General features: G+C 41.4%; 1 protein-coding gene across 1 annotated transcript in view; it reads right to left on the bottom strand.

Moving 5' to 3' along the window:
* grin3a (glutamate receptor, ionotropic, N-methyl-D-aspartate 3A) overlaps positions 1–23,899 on the bottom strand; it is an 87,292-nt gene that overhangs the window by 19,856 nt on the left and 43,537 nt on the right. The window contains exons 4-7 of the mRNA XM_079582562.1: positions 22,556–22,939; positions 18,040–18,185; positions 8,275–8,390; positions 5,612–5,763 (exon numbers count right to left, since the gene is read on the bottom strand). Coding sequence (XP_079438688.1) covers positions 5,612–5,763; positions 8,275–8,390; positions 18,040–18,185; positions 22,556–22,939 — 798 coding nt within the window. The remainder of the gene's footprint in view (positions 1–5,611; positions 5,764–8,274; positions 8,391–18,039; positions 18,186–22,555; positions 22,940–23,899) is intronic.

Genomic DNA, 23,899 nt, shown 5'->3' with positions numbered 1-23,899 from the left:
AATGCAAAAAGCGATTTTTCTAAATATTTCCCTCTTGTGTTCGTGCTCTACATGAAATGACTCCCTGCTCACTGATCTCGTGATGGGATTATCGCTCATAACTTCATTTGCATTCATTCTGTTACCAGTCTATTATGGTTTTCTATTAAGATACTTCATAATACTGCACCATCAGGCAGCACCCAGTCATGGATGCATAATTTATTATGCATCCATTTTTATGACTCCTCTCACTGAACACTTGTAGCTTTCTTTCCATATGTTCAGTGTGAATTATTTTGAGTTGCAGCCTAGTGACTATTTCTCAAGTCCAAGTCACTTTCAAGTCCTCGTTGTTAGAGTGCCAGTCCAAGTCACTCAGGAGTCATGTACAAGTCAAGTGATAAAGTCTTCAACGTCATTAAAATGAAGGTCAAGTTTTAATTTTATGAAAGACTTGAATCATCATTGGCTAAAACTGAGTCTGAATGTAAGTCCGAGTCAAAGTCAAAATCAAAGTCAAAAGTCAGTCCAGCCCATTTAAGAACATTTTTAATATCTAATAATACACACACTGATACATATCACTTTAGATTCCTCTATGAGATGCAGTGAGCCAGAGCTGGATACTGTTCAACATTCACTATTTGGAGGGTCAGATTTGATTCTCCCAATTAAAGGGATATTTCAGGATTTTTGACATAGGGCCTCATCTCCTAGTTATCCAGAGTGTTGCTGATTTCTGGAGATATTTTTTGGTTGTAATTCATGCAGTTCTTATATTTGAAGAGTTACGTGGTGCTAGGCTAGTGCAAGGCTAGCGCATTTCTATGGTATCAGCTAGCCTGCATTAAAACAGTCTGACACACTCCACAGAGCACCTGAGGCAAATCATTTATAACACCAGACTTACCATATAAATGTCTGTGTCGATAGAATAATTTTTGGAATATAACTGACCTGCATCACATGAATGATCGCATTTTGAGGGACTATTTTCTGGCCGATCACTCCGCCGCTGCGTAGCTTATACAACCACGAAGCTGATGCTGCTCAAATATAAGTCATTTTAAATGCAAAATGGTTAAAATTCTTCTATCGACACAGACATTTATATGGTTAGCCTGGCGTTATAAATGCCTTGCATTAGCCTAGCGCCACATAACTCTCCAAACAGAAGAACTGTATAAATTACAAAAAAAAATATCTCCAGAAATCAGCAACACTCTGGATAACTAGGAAATGAGGCCCTAAGTCAAAAATCCTGAAATATCCCTTTAATTTCGTGCCAGTGGAAGAAGTTTGTGGCCAGACGTCCTGGAAAAAATCCAATGTTTTTCGAACCAGCTTTGATATAGATCCACACCTAACCACACACCACAAATAAAACATGTACGGTAATGAAAGTGATTCATTCCTTTAATACTCTTGAGCGTATTATTCAGCATCCCACATAATAAGTGACCAATGGCTATAGTGAAGCACTTGGGAGTTGGAATATCGTTGTTCTAATCTTTTTCTCAATATCTTACGTACCCTATCGGAAATAAAGATTGAGCAAAAAGACAAAAACAAAGATCTCTCTTCCAGTCTGATTTTCTAATTTACAATGTTCTCTCTTTCTTAGAATGTACTCTGTCACATTAATAATTTCATTTCCATAGACCAGCGGAGCAAACTGACGAGGAGCGCCTCAGAATTGGAATCTTGAATCCTTTGATCACAATTTATTTCTTGGTAATGTTTCATTTGGCCCGCTTAATGTTGGCTAATTGAATAATATTCCATTTATTGGTATTGATTTCTTTATTGGATGTAGGGGATGAGAACAGCGGGGGTGATGGGGAGTTGTATGGGTGCCAGTATAAGTTTGGCTGCCGCACTCGGGCCAATCCATCAGCGTTTTCATCTTTCCACGGCGGCCCGGCCCCACGGCTGTAGCGGTAGCATTTATCTGAATAAAAGATTAGGGAATAAAATGCTGAGCAGGCCTGAGCAGAGCCAGCTCCTCACTAATTCATACTGTTTGAATCATATGAATTTTCCCTGTTGAAGGTGTTTTGACTGCATTGTAGAGTTGCCAACACAATGCAAACGCTGATGGACCAAATACGCTAAAATACAATTTTAAAAGTAAGCTATTTGCAGAAAAATGCTGTAGCCACAGTTGCTTTTAATACTGAACATGTTGCCAACAAAGTTCTGACCAATAAACAAGTTCATACTGTATGAATTAAACTCATAATATTGACATTTTAACAGTTTCGATAGTATACATATTACAGATTTTTGTTGGCTATTTATTTTTGTAACTATATGGCTTAGCTCAGTGGATTATGAATGTCTCATGAATGTATATGCAACCTTTAAATGAATGTATATGCAACCTTTAAATGAATGTATATGCAACCTTTAAATGAATGTATATGCAACCTTTAAATGAATGAATATGCAACCTTAAAAGAAATGACTTTGCATATGCATCTGATGCAGCCCAATACTGGACTTGGGGACTCTGATGGGTTCAACTTACAGTATTGTGCATGCATTCAAATTTCTTTTTACATTTTTTTCTTTTTCTTTTTTAAATTCCCAAATCCCTTCCCTGCACTTCCAGTTAGTTCATTTGTTTGAAGGACAATGTGCAGTTAGTGCAAATAGGCTGTTGAATCTGCAGTTGAGAAGCTTTTAGATTTGGGTAGAACTGGAGAAAATGCGTTTGGTTAAAGGAATAGGCCACCGTTTTTACATACTGAGATATGTTCTTACCTTAGCTTTGACGAGTTCTTTAGGACCCGTCTGGTCTTCACCCGTGCCTTCAGTCACGTAAACACAGCGCAGACGGCGTTAGCATTTAGCCTCTCCCCCTCTCCACTATAGCTCCAAAGCTGGTCAAGATAGAAGCTACCAAGCTCTTCCATGTTTTCCTTATTTATTCTATCTTGACCTGTTTTGGAGCTATAGTGGAGAGGGGGAGAGGCTAAATGCTAACGCCGTCTGCGCTGTGTTTACGTGATTGAAGGCACGGGGATAAGACCAGACGGGTCCTAAAGAACTCGTCAAAGCTAAGGTAAGAACATATCTCAGTATGTAAAAACGGTGGCCTATTCCTTTAAGGCGGGGATTAAAGCAGTACTAAGTAGCTATGGCCCGTAGAGGCCATAAGCGCCACTGCAGGTGCCGTAGTATGTTGTGCTTTATTTTACTCATTAAAGCAGTACTTAGTAACTTGTTTACATTAATAAATCCTTTCCGTAGTCCCTCTGGGGATAATACCACCCCTTGTGGCCATACCGCCTTTGCTCTGCCCAATCCCGTCAGACCTTGGAAGCTAAGCAGGGAAGGGCCTGGTTGGTACTTGGATGGGAGACCAATTGGGAACACCAGGAAGCCTAGCGAATGTAGCGAGTGAGTGAGTGGTGGTGTTCGGAGGGGCCGATGGCGCAGACTGGTTGCCTCGCTTCCGTCAGTCTACCCCAGGGCAGCTGTGGCTACAATAGTAGCTTACCACCACCGAGTATGGAGTGAATGAATAGTGCAATGTAAAGCGTCTTTGAGTGTCCAGAAAAGCGCTATATAAAACCGATGCATTATTATTATTATTATTATTATTAATACAAGTGTTAATGGGATGATTGGGGGGGTCTTTCATCTCCCTTGGTGTCTCTGTCCAGAAAACCGCCATTGCAACTTCGCTGCCACCGGGTAGGAGTCACCAATACACACTAATGGAATCACGAAGAAGAAGCAGGCAAAGCTAACTGGCTAGCACCACTTAAACAGAATTTACAGCTAAGTTTCAGTGAAAAAACTTTTCTCCATTGTGTAATTGGATGTACAATATCCCTCTCTAAAGTGTCTTGCCCAAGGACACAATGACAGTGTACACCTTCAGGAGGCGGGATTTCCAACCCCCGACCTTTTGATCATGAGACGACCCGCTCTACCACGGTCACACTTGGCTAAAGAAGTTCTCTTCCCACACCCTTTCAGGCAGAATTAGATGTTGATGTTGCTGTTCACACTACATGACACATATGGATTATTATCTTGTACTCCTCTGTGCCATTGCCTGAAATAAATGAACTGATGAAGAAGAGGAAGAAAAACAAAAACAAATGGACAAGACACTTCACCCACCTTGCCCAAGTATGTGACTACATCCCTTTTTTACAGCCTCACGACAGCTGTGGCTACAAATGTAGGGATTGAATAACAATAATGCCATTCATAAGCCATTTACTTCCTCGGAAAACATCAGGGCCCCTTTACGTCCATACGAATCATGAAGGCCTTAAGGGCCTCTTTTAGATTTACTGTCTATTGGGTGCAGGAGATAGTCAATGTGTTGTTGTGCCATTTTCTGAAGTCAATTATTGGGTTTCCGCTGTATTTGTGAACAGCCCACATCCTGCTGTTCCTAACTGTTTGATTTCTCAGTTTTATGTAGTCTACCTTAGAAAATAGTTGCCATGCATCATTAAGCTTTTGTAGACTTCAATACCTTTGTTTGCACTTTATACTATATTTTTGGGGGGCTAAAAGTACTTATGTTACATTTATGTGTTTATTTCTTACCAATTGTTATTTGTCTTATTACAACTTCTTATAATTATTTTGGAATACAGTACATTATACAATGGCTTTTCTGTCTCCACACAGGCTGATGTTAAAATGTCCCTCCAAAAATGACGATGAATAAATGAACTTTGAACTTTTCAAATGTCTACAGCTGCCAATAGCATCTAGAACATGCCCATTAATAAAACACTTTGCCATCAGCAAAATCCATGTAGCCAAGCCTGTCGGGCATCTCTTTCCAGACAATACAAGCTCACGTTAATATTTTAGAGAATTGTGGTGATGATGCCGTTGGAGCACTTAAACAGAGCCTATGAACTTGAATGTAATGACTTTCAAATTAAACTGCCCCGTGAGCAGCTTATGGCAGGCTGAAATGTCAGTGAAAATAAACAGAAGCAGCCACTCAAGCAAAGACAATGAACAAATGTGATTTTAATTTGTGTTTGCTAAAGGGCGTTTTGTTGCGGGGCGGCAAAAACACTTGTCTGAGCTAGTATTGGACGTACAGCAGTCCCGGCAAAGCTGTGGACTGGTATAAAGGGTTCTTCGAGGTACACATTTTGGATCAGCATGGTTGGTAACATGGAGGCAAATAGATATGTCATAACTGGAAAGCTCAGGTGTAAAAGTACAAAAGAGAAGTCAAAAAATCAGCAACCCCTCACACACAGCTGATCAAAGCATGACAGCATGAGAGCAGTGCACAATAGCAGCTTAGAGGGAAGATTGAGTACAAGCAGAACACTCGCCATATATGCACTATTGAACAAAAAGTGCATGTTTGCTAGCTAATTTAGAATTATACTTTCTTAAACTTCTGTCAAGAAAAGGAAAGTTATTTCGCAATTACCTCCTGTCACACCCACATAATCACTATGTGAAAAGCCATATGTTTCTGTCAGTGTGAGCATTTAGCTTGACGGACACATTTGCCAAAACCTCTTTGGCAGTTGTTGAACTGATTGATAGATGTATTTGGTGTGGTAATGCATATTTCACGCTACACTAACCCTTCCATCATGTTTCCTCTTGCATTAGTTGCTCTTACCTCAGTGACTGCGAAGCTGCGTTTTCCGCAGGGTACCACCTTGTACCATTTGTCATGCAGCATGTCCATGAAGCCATCAGACTTGTACTGGCTCACCAGCTCCGAGATGTTAGAGGTGAGCGGAGAGTTCTGAGGCAGGCCGATGCCATAGCCTACAAAACACAAAGGACATGATGTCAATGTCTGCACCGGTGGTGAGGAACAGAGGGTAAAACCTGAATAATAGTAACAATAGTGATAATAATAATTCGATGCCCTGGGGTTAGACTGATGGAACCAAGGCTGCTATTCTGTGCCATCTCCAACCACCACCAACCACTTGCTCACACACTACATTCACCCGGGTGTCCTGGTGTTCCCAAGCGGTCTCCCATCCGAGTACAAACCAGGCCCTTCCCGGCTTAGCTTCCGAGATCTGACGGGATCGGGCAGAGCAAAGGCGGTATGGCCTAATAATTATGCATTGGACTTATATAGCGCTTTTCCAAATACTCACAGTCGCTTTACAATTTGATGCATTAATCATTCACACCATACTTGCTGGTGGTACTATTGTAGCCACAGCTGCCCTGGGGTAGGCTGATGGAAGCGAGGCTGCCAGTCTGTGCCTCTCCAACCACTCACACACTACAGTAAATGTTTTGAAGACATTGTGTTATTGTGGAGTAATTAAAGAATCCTGGATGTTCCTTTGCATTCTTTGGACCAACAATGACCATTGTCAAAGCTGCTGCTTGTGTCCAGTTTGGACGAGCATTAAACTAGAGCCACAAGCTTTGTTGTACAACAATAAAAATAAGGAAGCGCTTAACCTTTATTTTATATAACAGTGAAATTTTTCCTTTTATAAACATTTGAAGACTTTTGGACATTCAAACATATGCTGCGTTCCAGGCAACTGGTAAATTTCCAACCTCGCACTTGGAAAAAAAAAATACTAAAGTACTGGCAACTTTTTTTGGCGATTTGATGCACTGAATAAAACCTTATATTTTGAATTATATCTAGTTTGGAGAGACATTCACGTTAGTCTCCTATTAGCTAACTGTTGCATTCACTGTTTTGTTTACATACAAGTGTATTCAGCTGAAAGCTCTGAGGTCAAGAGTCGTAATTTCACAGTTCTTATGCTGGAGCACAGCATAAGATAATGGTTTATTGCTATGACAATGGTCCTAGTTTAACATCACTTGCATCCTTGGATATGTGAGGAAATAGAACAAAATAGAAAAAGGCTCATCCAGAGTAAGCAGGTTTTGTGCTGGATCCAACGGAAAGAGGGTCCACTCCAGACACCTTTCGTGACATTTCAGGCTTGTGTCCTTTTTCGTACATGAAGTGCTTGAGACACACCCCTTTTTTTTCTGCTTACACACTGGATGTAACACCTGATGTAATTTTTTAATTGTGTATCTTTCATTACACAATGAAGGCTTATTTTAAATATAAAAATATCTTCATTTTCCCTGGAGAAATGGTGAGCTATATTATTCTAATTAGGTGTAAAACCGTTTAGGGCCTTTTATCGGTTGTTATTTCAGCAGAAGATTCAGATAGAGTTGTGTTTTCAACCATGCTTGTCTATGGAACAGTTCTGGACCCCAGAAGTAGCTTATTATTATTAGCATAATATCAAAGCCATTATGTAGTATTTGTTTCAAATGTATTGCCACAGGACTTACAGTATAGTTGCAGATCTGTGTTCAGTAATTGTTATTGAAGACCATCCCGATGCTGGGGTGAAGGTTTGAGGTCTGTGATTAAAGTTGAACCGTGTCATTTCTTTGTGGGACAGATTGTTGGAAACGAGGTTGTGTGTTGGTGCAGGTATAGGCGACTTCAGAAGTTTTGAGGCGCAAGTGAAGCAGAGATAAAGCAAACATAATTAAAGGGAAGATTAGTTGCACAACTGGATGAGCTGTTCTCCTGTTTAATGAGAGGGCAATTTGATCCCTTCTGAGAGCCTTGCATACTCCTCTTGTGACCTTGGGCCATAAATTTCATCCACCTGGCTATAAAAATGAGTAGGTGTGATTGGATCTTTCTTGGGCAGCCCATTAGCACAGAAGGGCTGCCCTGCCTCCATCAGTAAGCCCCAGGGCAGCTTTGATCGAGACTAATTTTAAATGCTTCAGAAGTAACGCGTTGTTCATTTGTATTTAAGCAACTCACTTTAATTTTGTTACATTCCATCACTGCCTTCCCATTGTGTGCACCGTACAACGAAAGAAAAGTTAGGGAATCATCAAGCGGCGGATCGTCTCCAGGTAAAGATCCCGATTCAGTGCGAGCCAATTACGCAAGCACCCTTTTACTTTGTTGGGATTGCGCTCATTGATTTGCATTGTGTGCCGAAAGCTTAGGGGTGCATTAAGTAATTAACAGCAGCGGTGGAATGCACGGCAGCGGAGGCCAGTAATGGAAGTGTCCGCTTGGGAAATGTCCTCGCAGCGGGAGGAAGAAACCTGCTAAATGGACCGAAGATTAACAGCACGGCTAACGCTAAATAATCTTTTGAAAGCCACGAGATTAAGCATTTTGTACGGCTGAGACGCGGATTGTCTTAAATTTCGGAGGCCGGGGGAGTTGGCGACGATTAAAAATAGATAGCGGCTCCGCGCGTAAAGAGCGTCTCCGCAACGTGTGCGCTGGTGCGTCCTTACCTTCGATGGCAAATGGTTTCCCGACCGTTAGCGTTTTGCAGTCTGCATCGATGGACACTTCATAATCCAAAAGAGCCTTGTCCATGATGAATGCGTCCAGCTTCTGCGGATCGGCCCTGGGAACGCACGGGGGACATGCAGAGTAAGTGGAAAAGGTGGTACAGGAAAATGCACAACAACAAAGTGCAGCGCTGTGGCTTCGGCTGTATCTATTATGCATACATCTAAATGGTCTTTGGGATGGCAATTGTTGTATGAATAATGTGAAAACGGGGAAATGCAAGCCATTGCCAAATCCAGAGTCCAAGGGTCATGTGAGGTCTTACTTTAGTTTGAATATATTTAGTGATACTTTTTTTTTAATGCATGCTGTCTATAACTCAACTTGTTACACCTGTGAGCTGCATTTTATGTTTGCAGTTGTAAAATTCAGTAAAATACTGAAAGTGCATTTGTTGTAACATCAAGCAGACAACACACTTTCCTCATTAATTACAGCTGATTGTTAAACATATATATATATTGAATTGTGATTTTTTTCCAAAACAGAAAACCAAATGTCCAAATCTACTACTTTTGACAAACACAATGAGTGGAAAGCAGTCATAACAAGAGGGATGGAAAGTTTGCAAAGGATTGGTCAGTGAATAATTGTTTCATCGTAACGTCCACGGTTTCTGATTAAGTGACTTGGCTTTTGTGTCGCCAGTATCAGGGTTAAAGAAAAGTCCTCTTTGAAAACTGCAGGACTGACTGAAGCTAAACGCCTGACTCCAAAGGTTGAAGACAAGAGAGCACTTGGTCATGTTTGACTTTGACGTTATGTTTCAGTGTTTTTGGATAATGTCGCATATGGTGTGAGGTAGGGCTGAAAGATGTATCGTTGTCGTATTGATATCGAGTTATGAACATTCAAGATATTAAAAAATCGAAAAAGCAAATAAACTATATAGATTTTCATCAATAAAACTGCACTCTTTTGGATTACGATTTTATTTTTCTGAAAAATGCTTAGTTTTCACCATAGACTGTATAGACAGCTCCTGCTCAATCCTCCCCGTTTACCACAATGACCATGTTCGAGGGGGAAATCATGGCGGATTTACAGGCTCCTCCTCACCAGATACTGACGAAGCCTGTTCCTAAAAAGGGCAAGAGGGCGGGATCTTCACTGTAGACTCGGCCCTTGCTTGACGTGTAGTTCACGTAGCTCCAATGCTAACAGTCCGGCCCTTATTAGTACGAGATTTCGAACATTTTTCTTACGAAAACCATCCTGGTTTCTTTAATTGTGACTAACCAAGCGTTATCACAGGAGGAATATCCAGCTGTAGAAAGTTTAAGAAAATTAGGGACCAGGCTCTAAAGTTGTTTTTAACGTGTCTAAAGTCCAATGAATTCCAATGGGAGACTAGCGGCTATATGGAGGTTCTACAGCAATGGCGGCCTCTAGTGTCATCGCCGCAAAGCAGAGCAGCCAGCGGCCATTGGTTTTCACCTAACCCATAGTTATATCGTATCGATATCGAGATATCTGGCATGAATATTGAGATATGAAGTTTTGTCCATAGCGTTCAGCCCCAGTGTGAGGCCTTTTGAAAGAAATCCAATCAGATGTTACGTCTGTCAGGATTACGGCCATGCGAAGGTCTGAGTAAGTGTGCAAACTCTGGAAAGAGTGAATGTGAAGAAGCAGATTGTGTGAGAAAGGATGTGGCCTGCACTGCGATGGAGCTCATCTGGCTGGTTCTACTGATTGTCCCCGAAGAGTATTGGAGGATAAAGGTTAATAAAATTAAAGTCAATCAGAAGGTGTCATATGCTGAAGCTGTCAAAAAAGTGAAAGAGGAACAATGAAAGAGATACATTTCCTACTCAGGCCCAAGACATTTATGGCGATGGTTATGAATTGTGGACTACAAAATAAGTCTGAAAGGATGCTGCAAAGATTTTCATGGGTATAAATTATATTCCTGGGAGGTTTTGCCCATCGTACTTTGTAATTGTGCGTTGATGACTTTGTATGCATACAGTAGATTCACAAATCACTGCAATATCGTTCCAGTTGGTGGGACAAATGCAACACTTTTCATATTCATCCAGTCTCTCTAAGTGTTAATAGGTCATGACCTTTTCCAAACAGCATTCAATGATGATTTCACCAAACGCACATTCCCCAACTGTTGTGTACAGACTGACCCATGTATGGATGCCGGGTAATGAGAACTGATACCAATTAGCATAATAAAATCGAGTAATTATAGACATAAAAGGATGACTTGATGACTTGCTTTATTTGTGTGATTATTTAACATAGACACAGTTAAATCATTTTAACGTAGCCTATATATTTGTACATAACCAGTTTTTGACACCGCCCGTCACTAATCCCATCTACATTGTCATCCCAACATCTAAGTTCTTCATTTCTGGACACACTAGCATTACTAGATCAACTTTGCTTTTTCTCCCATCTTTTGCCTCTCCATTCCTTTAGATCTTTCAATTTCGCTCTCCAAGTCTCACATGGTGACGCAATTGAAGCCATCCCTCACTTGTCCACTAAATATCCAGTCCAAGGTTTTCAAGCACTCTCTCTCAGTGTTGGTCATCCCAGGCCGAACTGCATTATGCACAACACATTCTGAGACTTCCACTGTAACATCCATTTCTCTATACGTAAAATAAACAATAAAGTTTGCTCTGGCTTCATTGAGAATCTAAATGAGGTGAAACCACGCACTGACTGCATTGTGTAGGAGCATTTCCCAAATCAACAGGAGAGTGTGAAATGCTTGTGGTCATTTATCAGAGAAAATAAAGAAATAAAACACATGAAAAAGATAAATGATGATGTTTTTGTTTTTGCTTTGTGTTCTAGAGCTGTAATGGGTCTTACATTATGCATTATTCAGGCTATTGAAATACTTTTGGAACCCTTAGGAATGGTGTTTTATGTTTTACAACTTGGTATTATTATTTTTGATTTTTCATTTTAACCTGTATTTAACCAGGAATGTCCCACTGAGATTAAGAATCTCATTTTCAGGGGAGTACCAGCCCCAGGGGAGATCCTATTGTACATATTTTAGTGGTAAGAGAACCTGGAGTGAATGGAGCCTGTGCAGGAGGGTTCACAAAGCCTGCACTCATCCACTGCTAACAGAGCAGAGAGTGAAGCTGTTTAAAAGGCAATGTAAGAGCTGAGTTTATTGGAGGTATCTCGAGTGCTGAAATGATCAGAATGAGTCTGGGCTTTAAAAAGCAAAGAAGAGCAATGGCATGTACCGGTTTGTATGCACAGGATTAGCTCTGCTCTGGGATTTTTGTTGTTGCTTGATTTACTTGTTTTTATGTTTTTTTATTACAAGAACTTTAAAATGAAGTACATTAAAAAAGTCACACAGGCTGATAAGACAACGTGCAAAAATGAAACCAAACACGAAGCACGGTGCCTTCAGCTTTGAAACATTTTCTTGCAATATGTGGCGCAAATCGATGTTCCTGTGGAGATTGCCTGGTGTGAACTTGGTTTCTCTGATCCCAGCCTCGTCGGTGGTTTCTCCAGCACATGGACTGGCCTGACGCCATTAAAATGACTGTGAGCCTGTCAGCCACTTTCAGCCAATTTACTAGTATTTCTCACTCCTGTCTGCAGTACAGAGGTGTGATATTAAGTCACTACGCTGTGAGCAAGGCCTTCACAAATCAAATGTGAGGAGACAGCCAGAGCCTGCCGGGACAGCAGAGTCCTGTACTCCATGCTTTTTAAGTTCTCATCAAGGACGCCGTTCCCCACGTCGTACCCAATCCTGGGTCCTTTTTACCATCGGCTTAAAGTTGCAGATTATGTCCTTGGTCTTTCAAGGCCCTAGGGTTTACCAATTTATGTTATTGAGCTTTTAAACGTGTTATAATGTTTAATAATTCTGATCAACCGCAATAACCTTTTGTGGTTTTCTGCTTTGTCCACATGTTTGCGTAAACCTGCATTTAGTCCATCTCAACTTTTTGGACCATGTTGGAACATTTTGGAGCATGTTGCGACTTTGTTCTCTTATCAAAAACATACGTATATGTAGCAGGCTGGACTCACCACTAGATGGCGCCAGCCCAAAAATAGAAATAGCGTCCTGTCCTCTGCTTTCATTGTTACCGGCCCCACACACGCCGCCTAAACATCCCTCTTCCAGGTCACGGAGCGTTAGCTGTGGGCGGCTCACAGGTAACCAGTGCATTCCCTTTATCGTAACTGTTTAAAATCAGTGTTGATTAGGTGATTGTATCACTTTTAGCTCCTGCCTGCACCGCGGTGTACAGATGACCAGCTATGGCGGCCTCTGACCTGGCTCTGGTTGTTTGTGTCCAGACACAAACACTCTGACTCACTCGGACTCTGCACTTGGAGAAGGTACATGTAGTCTAGATCAAGCCAGTGGTAAAAGTGATCATTTCGTAGCCGAACATTTCCTTCTCTTAAATAGGTTCCCACAACACCATGGCTGTCTCGCCTCTTTGTAGCCTTTCGCCTGGGTTACGTCCTGCCCATGTTTCATCTGGATCTGTATGGACACAATATGATGTTTGTAAAACTTGCCTCCATTTTACTGTTTGGTAATGGATTGTAACATGAACTCCCATGCAAATGAAATGTTACCATGTTTTACTAATGTTGACTTATTTATTGAACTTAACACAACGTAAATAAATGAAATACTATATTTTTCTGACTGGAACTGTATATGCCAGTTATTCAATTACGAACCTGTGTGTCCTTTAGTGCTTGTTTATTCATGATTTTAATTCTTTTTTAAGTGTATTATGTTTAAATTCTAACACCCTAACCACTCGCCACATTTATGCAGTTGTACCAATAAGTTTACAAGCCCTTGTGTATTTTTTTTCCTTTTTTTTGGGCCATTCTTGTTGTCAACAAGGCCTATGATGAAAGGCCGTTGATGCCTATGAAGAAAAGTGCACCGTACCTACTGTGAAATATGGAGGTGGTTTGCTGATGCCACCGGCTCCTACAATATCATTGAACCACTGTGGGGAGAGCTGGAGACTTTGTTCCAAGAAGAATATGCCATGTTACCATTAGATTATAACAGAACCTTCTCCACATATAACCACAACAGACTCCAAGCTGTCATTGATGATAAGGCGGGCAATAGACGTATTAGGGACTGGGCTGTGAACACTTTTCAGCAGGGTCATTTTATTTTGTTATGGTGATTTGAAATGAATTCACACGAGTTGTTGTGTTTCATTCTAATTCTTTGAGAAATGGCAAAAAAAAAAAAAATCCACCAGGGTGAGTCAACTTATTGGCAAAACTGTAAGTAATGTTTCACTTCATTCACATAATTTGTGTAACCCCGTCCACTTTGATTGTTTCTTCTGTATCTGCCGCATGGCTCCAATCTGTACTTCCAAGAAATACTGCATCATTCGGAAAACACAACACTGTCCTACACAATTTGAAAGCCCATAAGTAGGACTAATGCCAAATCAACAAAATGAAACCTGTGAACCAAAAAGTCCAAGGGAAATTTGAATGATATCGAATAGACACTGTACCAGTCTTTCTTTTTCTTTTTGATGAACACATTTTGTTACCAGAAAATAGTTCCACTCAAGGCGACCAAAAAATACTTCAATACGCACCAAAGAAAGAACACTGGCTGATAATATCTCCATCCAGCACTTTCTCAAAGCAGCAATCATTTACAACTGGCAGCATTTAGCTGTTAGCGCTGTTGTCCCTGTAATGCAATAACATGGTGCATTGTTCGCAAAAAAAAACTTTTACAATGCACCAGATGTTTTCACAGAACTATCTAAAAAAGTCATGAGTGATTTTTTGAGCACCACCGGTAACACTGTCATATTCACTCGCTTCAAAACTCCTATAGTTGTGAGCAAGTTTGATAAAGTAAGACTGTGCAAGATTGTAGGTTTCGAGGCATGACTGGGCAGAGAGTTTATATTTTATAATGCTTATGAACATTGTGCCGCATTTTTATGATAAAGATTGTGCAAGCTCTCAGTCATCCGTTTTGTTAGCACTTTACCACAGCACAGTATTAGCGTGATATGGAAATTGCATGGTGTGGTAGTTCAAGACCATACATTTTCTAAAAAACGTGCTATTACTGTGCTATTAAATGCGTTTGAGAGTGTCAAAGAGACTCCTTCATGGCATGCTCATCTGTTTTTAATCAGTGCATTCGCTGATGCCCCTATTTGGAAACCGAGATAAAGCTATTTGTTAAATTTAAGTTTCACACTTTGCTTCACATAACTGCTACGGCCGGGACAAAATTATGACAAAAGAAGCTGCATCTCAAGGTAAGGACACTGCAAATGCCCCTCACTGGTGTGCAAACAGCTTTCAAGTACAATAAAAAAGGACATAAAGGGATCCACATACACAGAAGAGGACACGACGTTAGACACAGGGCGCTGTGTTTGTGGAAGTAAACATGGATTGAAAGGCGACGCTGAAGCCAACAGAGTTAATCATTTTAAGAAAGCGGAGACAGTTTTTGGGCCTTTTGGGACGCAGTGGCAGCGACGTCTGAACAAGGGGAATGCATCAGCGTGGAGTTGTGAGATGAGCGGCTTTACTGACACAGGCTTCATACGTAACTTTAAATGGCGAATGGCAGAATGTGTTGTTTTAATGCAGAATGAATGACGTTTGAAGTGTAGCAATAAAGTGTAGGCGGGATGACCTGGCTGTCAAATTGTAAAAAAAACCCAACAACATTTAAAACAAAGGAAACATATTAGTTTTAGGAGCAAAACAATAATCAGTCTCATGTGGTTCATACTGTCATGAAAAGATCAAGGTAACATATGGACAAAAATGGATTTGGATTTGGATTTGAAAGCTGAATACTCCTTACATTTGCATGTATGGATCCAGGCAGTATGGAAGCCCGTTTCCGCCATGTTTAAAAAATAAAACCCCAACAGGAAGTCGAAATTCCGAGACTTCAAAATCATAATTCTTTGTTTAAAGGGGCTAGATGCAAGTTAGCCATTTTATGCTCACTACTGCCACCTCAGGTCATACGTGTAACTGCAGCTTCTATATTAAGCTCGTGCATGACGGCTCTTCGGACCAGAATTAACACTTTTTTGAGTGACAGTGCAGTATTTTAGAGGCAGTTGTGGTCTGGTCTGGGCTCATTCTACACATTGCTGGAACATGTAGGGGAGGAAAATACTTCATCTTTTAATTTTTAAACTCTGTATAGTCCCTTTAAAACAAAAAATGTCAAGTTTAAATCTCAAAATTACGACTTTTAAAAAATAGAATTTCAAGATTTAAATTCAGAATTCAGAATTTTCAGGATCTGTGATCATAGACCTCAGCCCTATTTTACTTTGAAAATCTGGATGTTGTTGCCGTTCTCTTTCCTGTCTTGTGCGGTCTGAACTGTGGAGCTTGATCCGGCCAACTGCTGTTTTGGGGCACTGCCATGTCCTATGGATCTTTAACTATACCCCCATGGTCTACAAGAGGATCCCCCCCCAGCATTTAAGCCTATATCCATACACTTGAAAAAAGGGCGATGCCCGTGGACAATGGCTAGTCTGGGTTAGCCCGGTTAGCATGTACAATCACCTACAGCTCACTGTCGATGAAAAGTCTACAATAAACCACACATGTGTCAATCCCGACTCAGTGTGTGATCATCTTAAGGCTGCTTTATGTAATTACCAGCTTTATTGATGTCATTAGTGCGTAATACTTGTTTCCACAAGATCCATTATTGGAGCTAGCTGCTAAGAAGCTAGTTTGCGCCGGTGCGGCCAATACATGTACATGAAACGTGAGCAATAAACTACAAAATCAACCAGCCTGGCTCAGTGTGTGATCAGTATTAAACGGATGTTTTATGTAGATGGTGGTTTTATTGACTTTATTCATGCATATTTCTCGTTTTCACATTGACCGGAACTGTAGCTTGTAGCATTACCTTTGGGAATGCTTGTGAATCATGTGTTTGGGCCTTGATGATCCCAAACAGAGGATTCCCATCGCAGATTCAGCCACTGGAATAAGTTTTCTTGTCGCCGCCTTTAATCCTGGGTGTTTAGGTAAAAGAAACACTGATGTGTGTCTTTGTAAAAGTCCCAAATCTGAAAACACCATGACTCTGTTTACATCTGCGCCGGCAGTGGCTCCGCTGCTGCTGTTACCCTTGTTCTGACATCTATGATCACGGATCTTAAAAACTCATAATTCTGAGTTTAAATCTCTTAATTACGAGTTTTAAACGTCGTAATTTCAAGATTTAAACTCGTAGTAGGAGTGTTTTGTCTTCCTGTTGGGTTTTTATTTTTTAAACATGGCAGAAATGGGCTTCCATAAGACAGAGAGAAACTTATACTATTACTACTATACTACTATAAATGGAGAGACGACGGTGGCGCAGTTGGTAGACCGGGTGGTCTCGCGAGCGGAAGGTTGTGGGTTCAAATCCCAGCTCCTGCAAAATGCACACTGTCATTGTGTCCTTGACACATGTGTGGTTTAATGTAGACTTTTCATCAACAGTGAGCTGTAGGCGATTGTTCATGCCAACTGGGCTAACCTAGACTAGCCATAGTCCACCGGCATCGCCCTTTTTTCAAGTGTATGGATATAGGCTTAAATGCTGGGGAGATCCTGTTGTAGACCATTGGGGCATAGTTAAAGATCCATAGGACATGGCAGTGCCCCAAAATAGCAGTTGGCCGGATCAAGCTCCACAGCAGGGTGCAGGGCAAGACACTTCACCCTACTTGCCTCCAGTGTCTGTGTACATTGGTGTATGAATTAGAGTGTGAATGGGTGACTGGTTCCTTACTGTAATGCGCTTTTGGGCCTGATAAAGGTAGAAAAGCACTAAGTTGAGTCCATTTACCATAATAAATGTGTCTGACGTCTGCAAGAGAAATTGCTAGAGTTTCCCTTGACACCAGTTAGCAGCAATCAGCCTTTTTTCTTCCACTCCCACTGTCCCCTGTGCACTTAATGTTACACTGTGCCACCCTTGTACCCAAGTCTTGTTTCTCGCTTGTAATTTCCTTTCAGACCCTTTTTTTCTTTGAACTTTCTAATCAGCATTTTACAAGCTCAGTGAAAAATCTGGTGTCATCCATTCTAATGCGGTGCCCTCCCCCTCTCCTGGGCAAGCCTTTTCTTAGGTTACGCTCCACGGGGGATGCCAAGGGAATGTCGAAGCAGCTTAAGATGGCAGTGATGGAGGGTAAAGAGTCGCCGAGATTGGAATGTCAACTGGCATACAGGAGCGAATGACAAATGCAAGGATGGACTTTTTTAGTGGGGATACACCGCTCAGACTCCCTCTTCAGCATTATACAGCTGTTGTTCAGCCAATGACGGCAAGAACAGATAAAAGATGTGAGAGATCTTTGAAAGCCAGAGGACTCGTTTGGTGGGTGATACATGCTGATTTTTTTGAACAAATCTTAGTTGACATTGAGATGTTTGCAGATGCAGATCGACTGATCATGGCACCATGGCGATTGGGAATGTGTTGTCAAAATAGTAAAGCGTTGAGGGACAAGTCAAACTATGAAGTATAGGAGAAAACATCCATTGAAATGTATTTACTTGATTGACAGTGTTTTGAGAGTGTGTTCACCAACAGTGACACAGAAGTAGACTTGCATGGGATATTTTAAGAAGGGAGGGAAAAAAAAGATATTATTCATGATCAAACTTTGACTTAAGCCACTTCTTACTTGAGATTGTGGATGCCGTCTGGAGTGGCCGGGACGTTGTATCTTCTCATGTACTCGTGCATCTCAGGAAAACTCTTTTTGACGTAGTCCTCTGCGCTGCTTTCTCTCACTGTGGCAAACCTGAACCCCTGAGAGGGATGGTGCAGCTAGAAGAAAGAACAAAGAGGCACCTTGAAAAAAGCTTATGAAAACGGTGAGTTTAGTTTTTCACCTGAGGGCTGCAGTCCAAAGTGAAATCAACTTTCATTTCATTAAGGACCGTTTAGACTTTCAGATGAAAAAGAAATTTGGTTTGTCCACACATAAAAGCAGGTGCAGACAGTGACAGCTGATGGGCTAAGCTAACAGAAAGTGTTGCTAGCAGTTTACTTTATTGCCTTCCCTCCTTTTTGGTGAATATAGGTAGGTTGAAAAAACAATACATATAAAGTTATATATTTTAAAGCAGTACTAAGTAACGTGTTTACCTTAATAAATCCTTTTCGTAGTCCCTGTGGGGGTAGTACAAGTGTTTATGGGATGATTGGATGGTCTTCCCCTGGTGTCTCTGGCCAGAAAACCGTGTTTGCAACTTGACTGCCGCAAGCAATACACACTAATGGAATCACGAAGAAGAAGCTAACATGCTAACGGGCAAAGCTAACTGCGGGCTAACGTCACTTTAAACAGTATTTACAGGCAAGTTTGAGTGAAAAAAATTATTTCCATTGTATAATCGGATGCACAATATCCCTCACTCCCTTCGCCTTTCCTGTCAGCGTAGTATTTACTCTCCAAGACAATTAATAAGTTATTAGTTAATAACTTGCCACGACACCTGTAGTTGTGCTTATGGCCTCTAGGGGCAAGAGTTACTTAGTACTGCTTTAACAAACACCCCCTCTATTTTCTTTTGTGTTCACTATTGTCTGTATCATGACCAGTAGAAGGTGCAGTAGGCGCTACTGTGTTGACTAGAGAGGCTCAGAACTGAGCTGGTTCATACATATAGTTATACGTTTTGAAGAATTATATTCTGAACAAACTCTGAAAGTGTCCGATAATTTGGTTAAAGTGAAAGATGTATTTTTCGTGTTGAATGCAGTAAAACGAAAAGCTAGTTAGAAAGGTACTAGTTAGAAAGATTGTATGTTGCTTTGTAGCAATTTTTATGTACTTACAGACTATTTAGAGTCAAATGTTATCCCAAATCTAAGTTTATTTTTCAGTTAGACCGATTTCACCGCCATTTTCAAAGGCACTTTCTTTTGATGTTGCCATGCTGCATGCTTGTGTATGTGTGAGCGCGGTTGAGAAGAGGAGGAGCAGTTGAGGGACATGTGCTGTTGGTGATTTGGTGGACTTTTATAAACTGGCGTCGTGCAGATTTGTAATGTAAAAGAGAAGGAGTGTGTGTTTTATTTTGTAAACTGTCAAATATTGTCTTGAATGTCTGTTAATGTTGAATTGTGCGAAGTAAACGAGCTGTGGCCTGGGTTACACTGTGTCCTCTCCATCTGTCCACAGCTACATGACCACTGGCAACACCGTTACACTTGCTGTGTGCCACTTGTCACCGCCCATTCTCCCCTCGGGCTGGCGCCGGCAACAAAGACGAGGCATGGTCTCAACAAGGAACCAAAACATTTAATCGAGAAAATAAGTAAACATGAATGCAGTGCGATTCCCATTGGAAACTGTGTAAAGCTGTCAATGTTTGGCAAAGCAAACATTGTCTGCCAACAGGGGCATTGCATTAGCACAAAGACAAAACGAGATTGTGAGGAAAAGCTGTGGGGCACACGAGCTGTCACTGCGGGCATCAGACGAATCCGCGTGTTTCTGGACTTGTTTGATCACTGTTTATTTTTAGATCGCCTGTTAGCGGCCCACCTGTCAAGCACGCAGTTTGCGAGGGATACATTAAAATGTTCTAAAACGAGTCAATATAACTTGTTTGACTGTGTGTTTGCGGCTCATGAAAAGGCAACACATGAAGAAATATCACAAGACTCTGTTGCAATACAAGACGACAGACGTGGCCTGCATCAGTCAGTGTGTGATAGTGCTTAGGTATGTCACAAGCGCAGTGGCAGAGAGGTTTCTGTCTCTCTCTCCATAACAGAGGGATAGTAAAAACTCCAGCCATCGGAACTGGTAAATAAAATGATTGTGCAAATATACGACTGAGCGGCTATAATGAATGGAACATCGTCTGCTGCAAGCGAGGCTCAAGGGACATTTCCACACGTGTGCTTTGTCCACTGCTATGCCCACCAGAATCCAGAATGATGACTCATGGGACAGTGTCTCAATACAACAAGCACACAGTCTTATGTCTTTGCTTTCCGATACAGACTTTCTTTTCCTGTTATAAATTTTGCCCTTATTTATGTTGATATTATGTACATTGTTCTCCAAACACGCACCTAAAACGCACTTACCACAAGTCGTGGCGAGGTTTACCTCCTCCATAACTTAACAAAAGACCATGCTGGCCAAGAGGCAGAGGGACTTTCTGACGAATGGACATGGCGGCCAGAGGGGCAAATAATGTCCAAGTAGCCACTCAGTTCTGTGATATAATGATCAAAGCCAGAGCTTTTCCTGCACTTTAAAGGGGCTAGATGCAAGTTCGCCATTTTATACTCACAACTGCCACTTCAGGTCATACGTGTAACTGCACCTTCTATATTAAGCTCGTGCATGACGGCAATTCGGACGCGAAGTAACACATTTTTGAGTGACAGTGCAGGATTTAAGAGGCAGTTGTGGTGAACAGGTCTGGGCTCATTCTACACATTAGGACATTGTTAAAACATGTAGGGGGAGGAAAATACATAATTTTTTTTAACATTTTTTAAACTCCTCAGAGTCCCTTTAAGGCTACATTTCCTGAAACACAGCTCCTCAATACAATATTTCCCTATGATTTGCAGAGAAAAACTGAAAAGTGAGCCCTTGCAAGCTCCTTATGAATGCAATGGCTGTGCTGTCAATCAAATGACACTTTATTCAAAAAATACCGGACTTCAATGACAAGGTGATTGCGACTCAGAAACGACGTAGATGTGAACATTTCAAATAAGGTATGCACATCTCTGCCTCTTAAAACCAGACAACACTCAATGGGCCCAATGTTGTGCATCTAAATGCAGGTTTTAGACTAGACTGACGTGGTGCGCTCTGTGCAATCTTCACTAAACACAGTAAGTGGGTTGTTGGGTGTGCTGGTGTTTTGATCACATGTCTGAGGTGTGTAGAGGCCAGTGTGGCGCTCTGCAACACCAGAGCCAGCAGTATGTTCTCTTTCTTTCGGGACAGGGCCAATGTTTAACTCACAGTGGAATAAAGTCTGCAGTTTGTCCTGTAAGAGCTTGAAAATGATGCAGCTGACATGCTGAAGGAAGTACATGAGGCTGCGCATGAAAGATGAGTCAATTTTTCTCAGCCCCGCTTCCACGCCCTGACTTCTACTAGATATACTTCTATTATTGAAACCTTTACAATAATAATACATGTTTAACTATAGGCTATTTGAGAGATAAAAAACAAAACACAACCTCAAGTTAAATGACCTATCGGCTATCGGCCATGAACCCCCTTCATATCTGACCCCACAAATCCATGTCAGTCAGGCCCAGATGCGCACAGTCAGCCAGGAAAATGAATAAACATAATTGTGTGATACCGTGTTGTGTGCTATTATCAGTTTCCTGATTAGCTCCTGCCCCAAGTCCCCATTAGCCGACACTGCACTGCAAATAGTATTTAACTAGATCAGTATAAACATCTCAATTTGAGCACAATAAACCACATTTTAGCTGTTTTGACTGGTCAAGAAGTTTCTGGGCATTTGTCCTAGATTATTTCAATTGTTCTGAGATGTTTCTGACTCGTTTCGACACATTTCGTCCTTATTTCAGGTCATTTTCTTTGCCAATGGGGTAAGAAAATTGGTCTTATCTCATTGGCAATTTTACTTTATTTCAAGCGAGATTTACCTTAGAACTGGTCTGAAATGTCCTCAAACAAGCAAAGTAAACTTGGTCCGATCAGGAAAAGTGTCTAAATGAGTGAAAACCGCTCAAAACAAGAAACATTTCCTCAATTCAAGTCATTTAAGACAATGCTTGATATTCACTTTTTGCAGTGTGGGTGCTGAAAACAGCTTCACTTTGGAACTCTCTCTCACTCTCCGCTCCATAGACCTGCCACTGTTTAAAGCCCAGCTGATGGCTCACCTTTTCAAAATGTCTTTTGACACTTTAAGGCCCTATACATGCTAATTTTTTTTTTTTTTTTGACAATTAAACAGGAAGTCACAAAATGTCACCCCAACGTGTAGGAAATGTACCTTGATAAAATGTCCCTTGAAGTTTCCCATATAAATCTATGGAGCAGCATAGCAATAGTAACACCTCATTGTGAAGATTAAGCTTTTTCTTTATGTTGAGAGAGCAAACCTAAATATTTGGCTTGAAATGCATTTGCTTAACACAGTGGTTTGAGAGTTGGTTCAATAAATCATCATTACCTTTGGGTCATGTATCCCAGACAACTGCTCGTATGTCTTCTCCCCCACCATCACCGCAGCCAGGTTGGCAGTGTATGTGGACAGGCAGAACAGACAGAAGATGGCCCAGAGATTCATCAGCAGGCGCCCGGTCCAGCACTTTGGGGTCTTGATGGCCACCGTCCGTCCAAACAGAATGGCGTAGCACACGTTCAGAGCGGAGGAGAAGGAGAAGACTTTGTCGCGGTTGCGTCCGCGAGGTGTCATGCCGAACGGGCTGTGCCACTCATACAGAGTGAGGAACACAGCGGTGACGTGCAGAGAGACGAAGATTCCCAGCCACATGGACCAGTGAAGCGGCCACATGAAGGCCCCGATGGGTGCAGCCGTATCTCGGGTGCGCACCTGGAGGAGGAGAGAGATTTTCTCATTACCATATGGCCAAGTGCTGTGACAAACCATTTAACTGAAGTGACCTCTTCTCAAGATTTTTTTTTTTTTCTATGGACATGTGTATAACAATTAGGCATAAAAGTGAATGAAAACAAAAAAAATCTGCTTCTCCCTCAGGATTGTTTGATTGTGTTCTGGGCATTGCTTGATTTGATACAGCTCTGCCATTGTTCTATATGTACTTTGCTTCCAGTTTGCTGTTGTTTGAATAGGTGCTAGCAAAAAGTGTGAGTCCAAATGAATGAGAAAACACTGGAGATATAGCCTAGAATTACAATGTGTGTGATCATTCCCATGCGATACATCGAAACACATAAACAAACACCTGCACAGCTCAGTCCTCTCACCCTCACCTCACAAGTTCTCTGATCCCAACTCTGATGATGCATAAACATGGTCTGGGTGTGTCCCAGTAGCATAACACGACTGACTTACTCGGTGCTAGCCTTACTAATGAATATTAACAGAGTGACTGTCTTAAACCTGGATTGGAAAGACAGGCCACATCGATCAGTATTTTCAATTTGCATGTAAATTAAAAAACCCCACTGGAGTTAATTTGTGCACACATTTACTCTGTTTGCGTAACACACAGTTGGAGTGGACTACACTACCCTGGTCGCCCTACTGTCTGATGTCTTGGTTTGATTGCGTGTGAGCCCTGGGGTGGCCCTGGGATGTGGTGCGAATGTGCAATGGGGGAGAAAAGAAAATCAAAGATGAAATAGTGTCGAAAACTGCAGAACAAGGGAAGAAAATCACAAAGCAGTGGGATAAGAATAAGTGAAAAGTGTCAAGAGGGAATAGGATAGTAAAAGGGCAACTGTGAGTCCTGTGACTTAATCAGAGCCTGTTCAATTTATGGTACCGTTTTGTCTCCGTTCTTAAAAGGTGTCAATATTCTACTAATTT

Source organism: Gobius niger (genome assembly GCF_951799975.1).
Source record: "Gobius niger genome assembly, chromosome: 2".
NCBI classification, from domain to species: Eukaryota; Metazoa; Chordata; class Actinopteri; order Gobiiformes; family Gobiidae; genus Gobius; species Gobius niger.
This window is presented reverse-complemented; position numbering and strand designations above follow the sequence as displayed.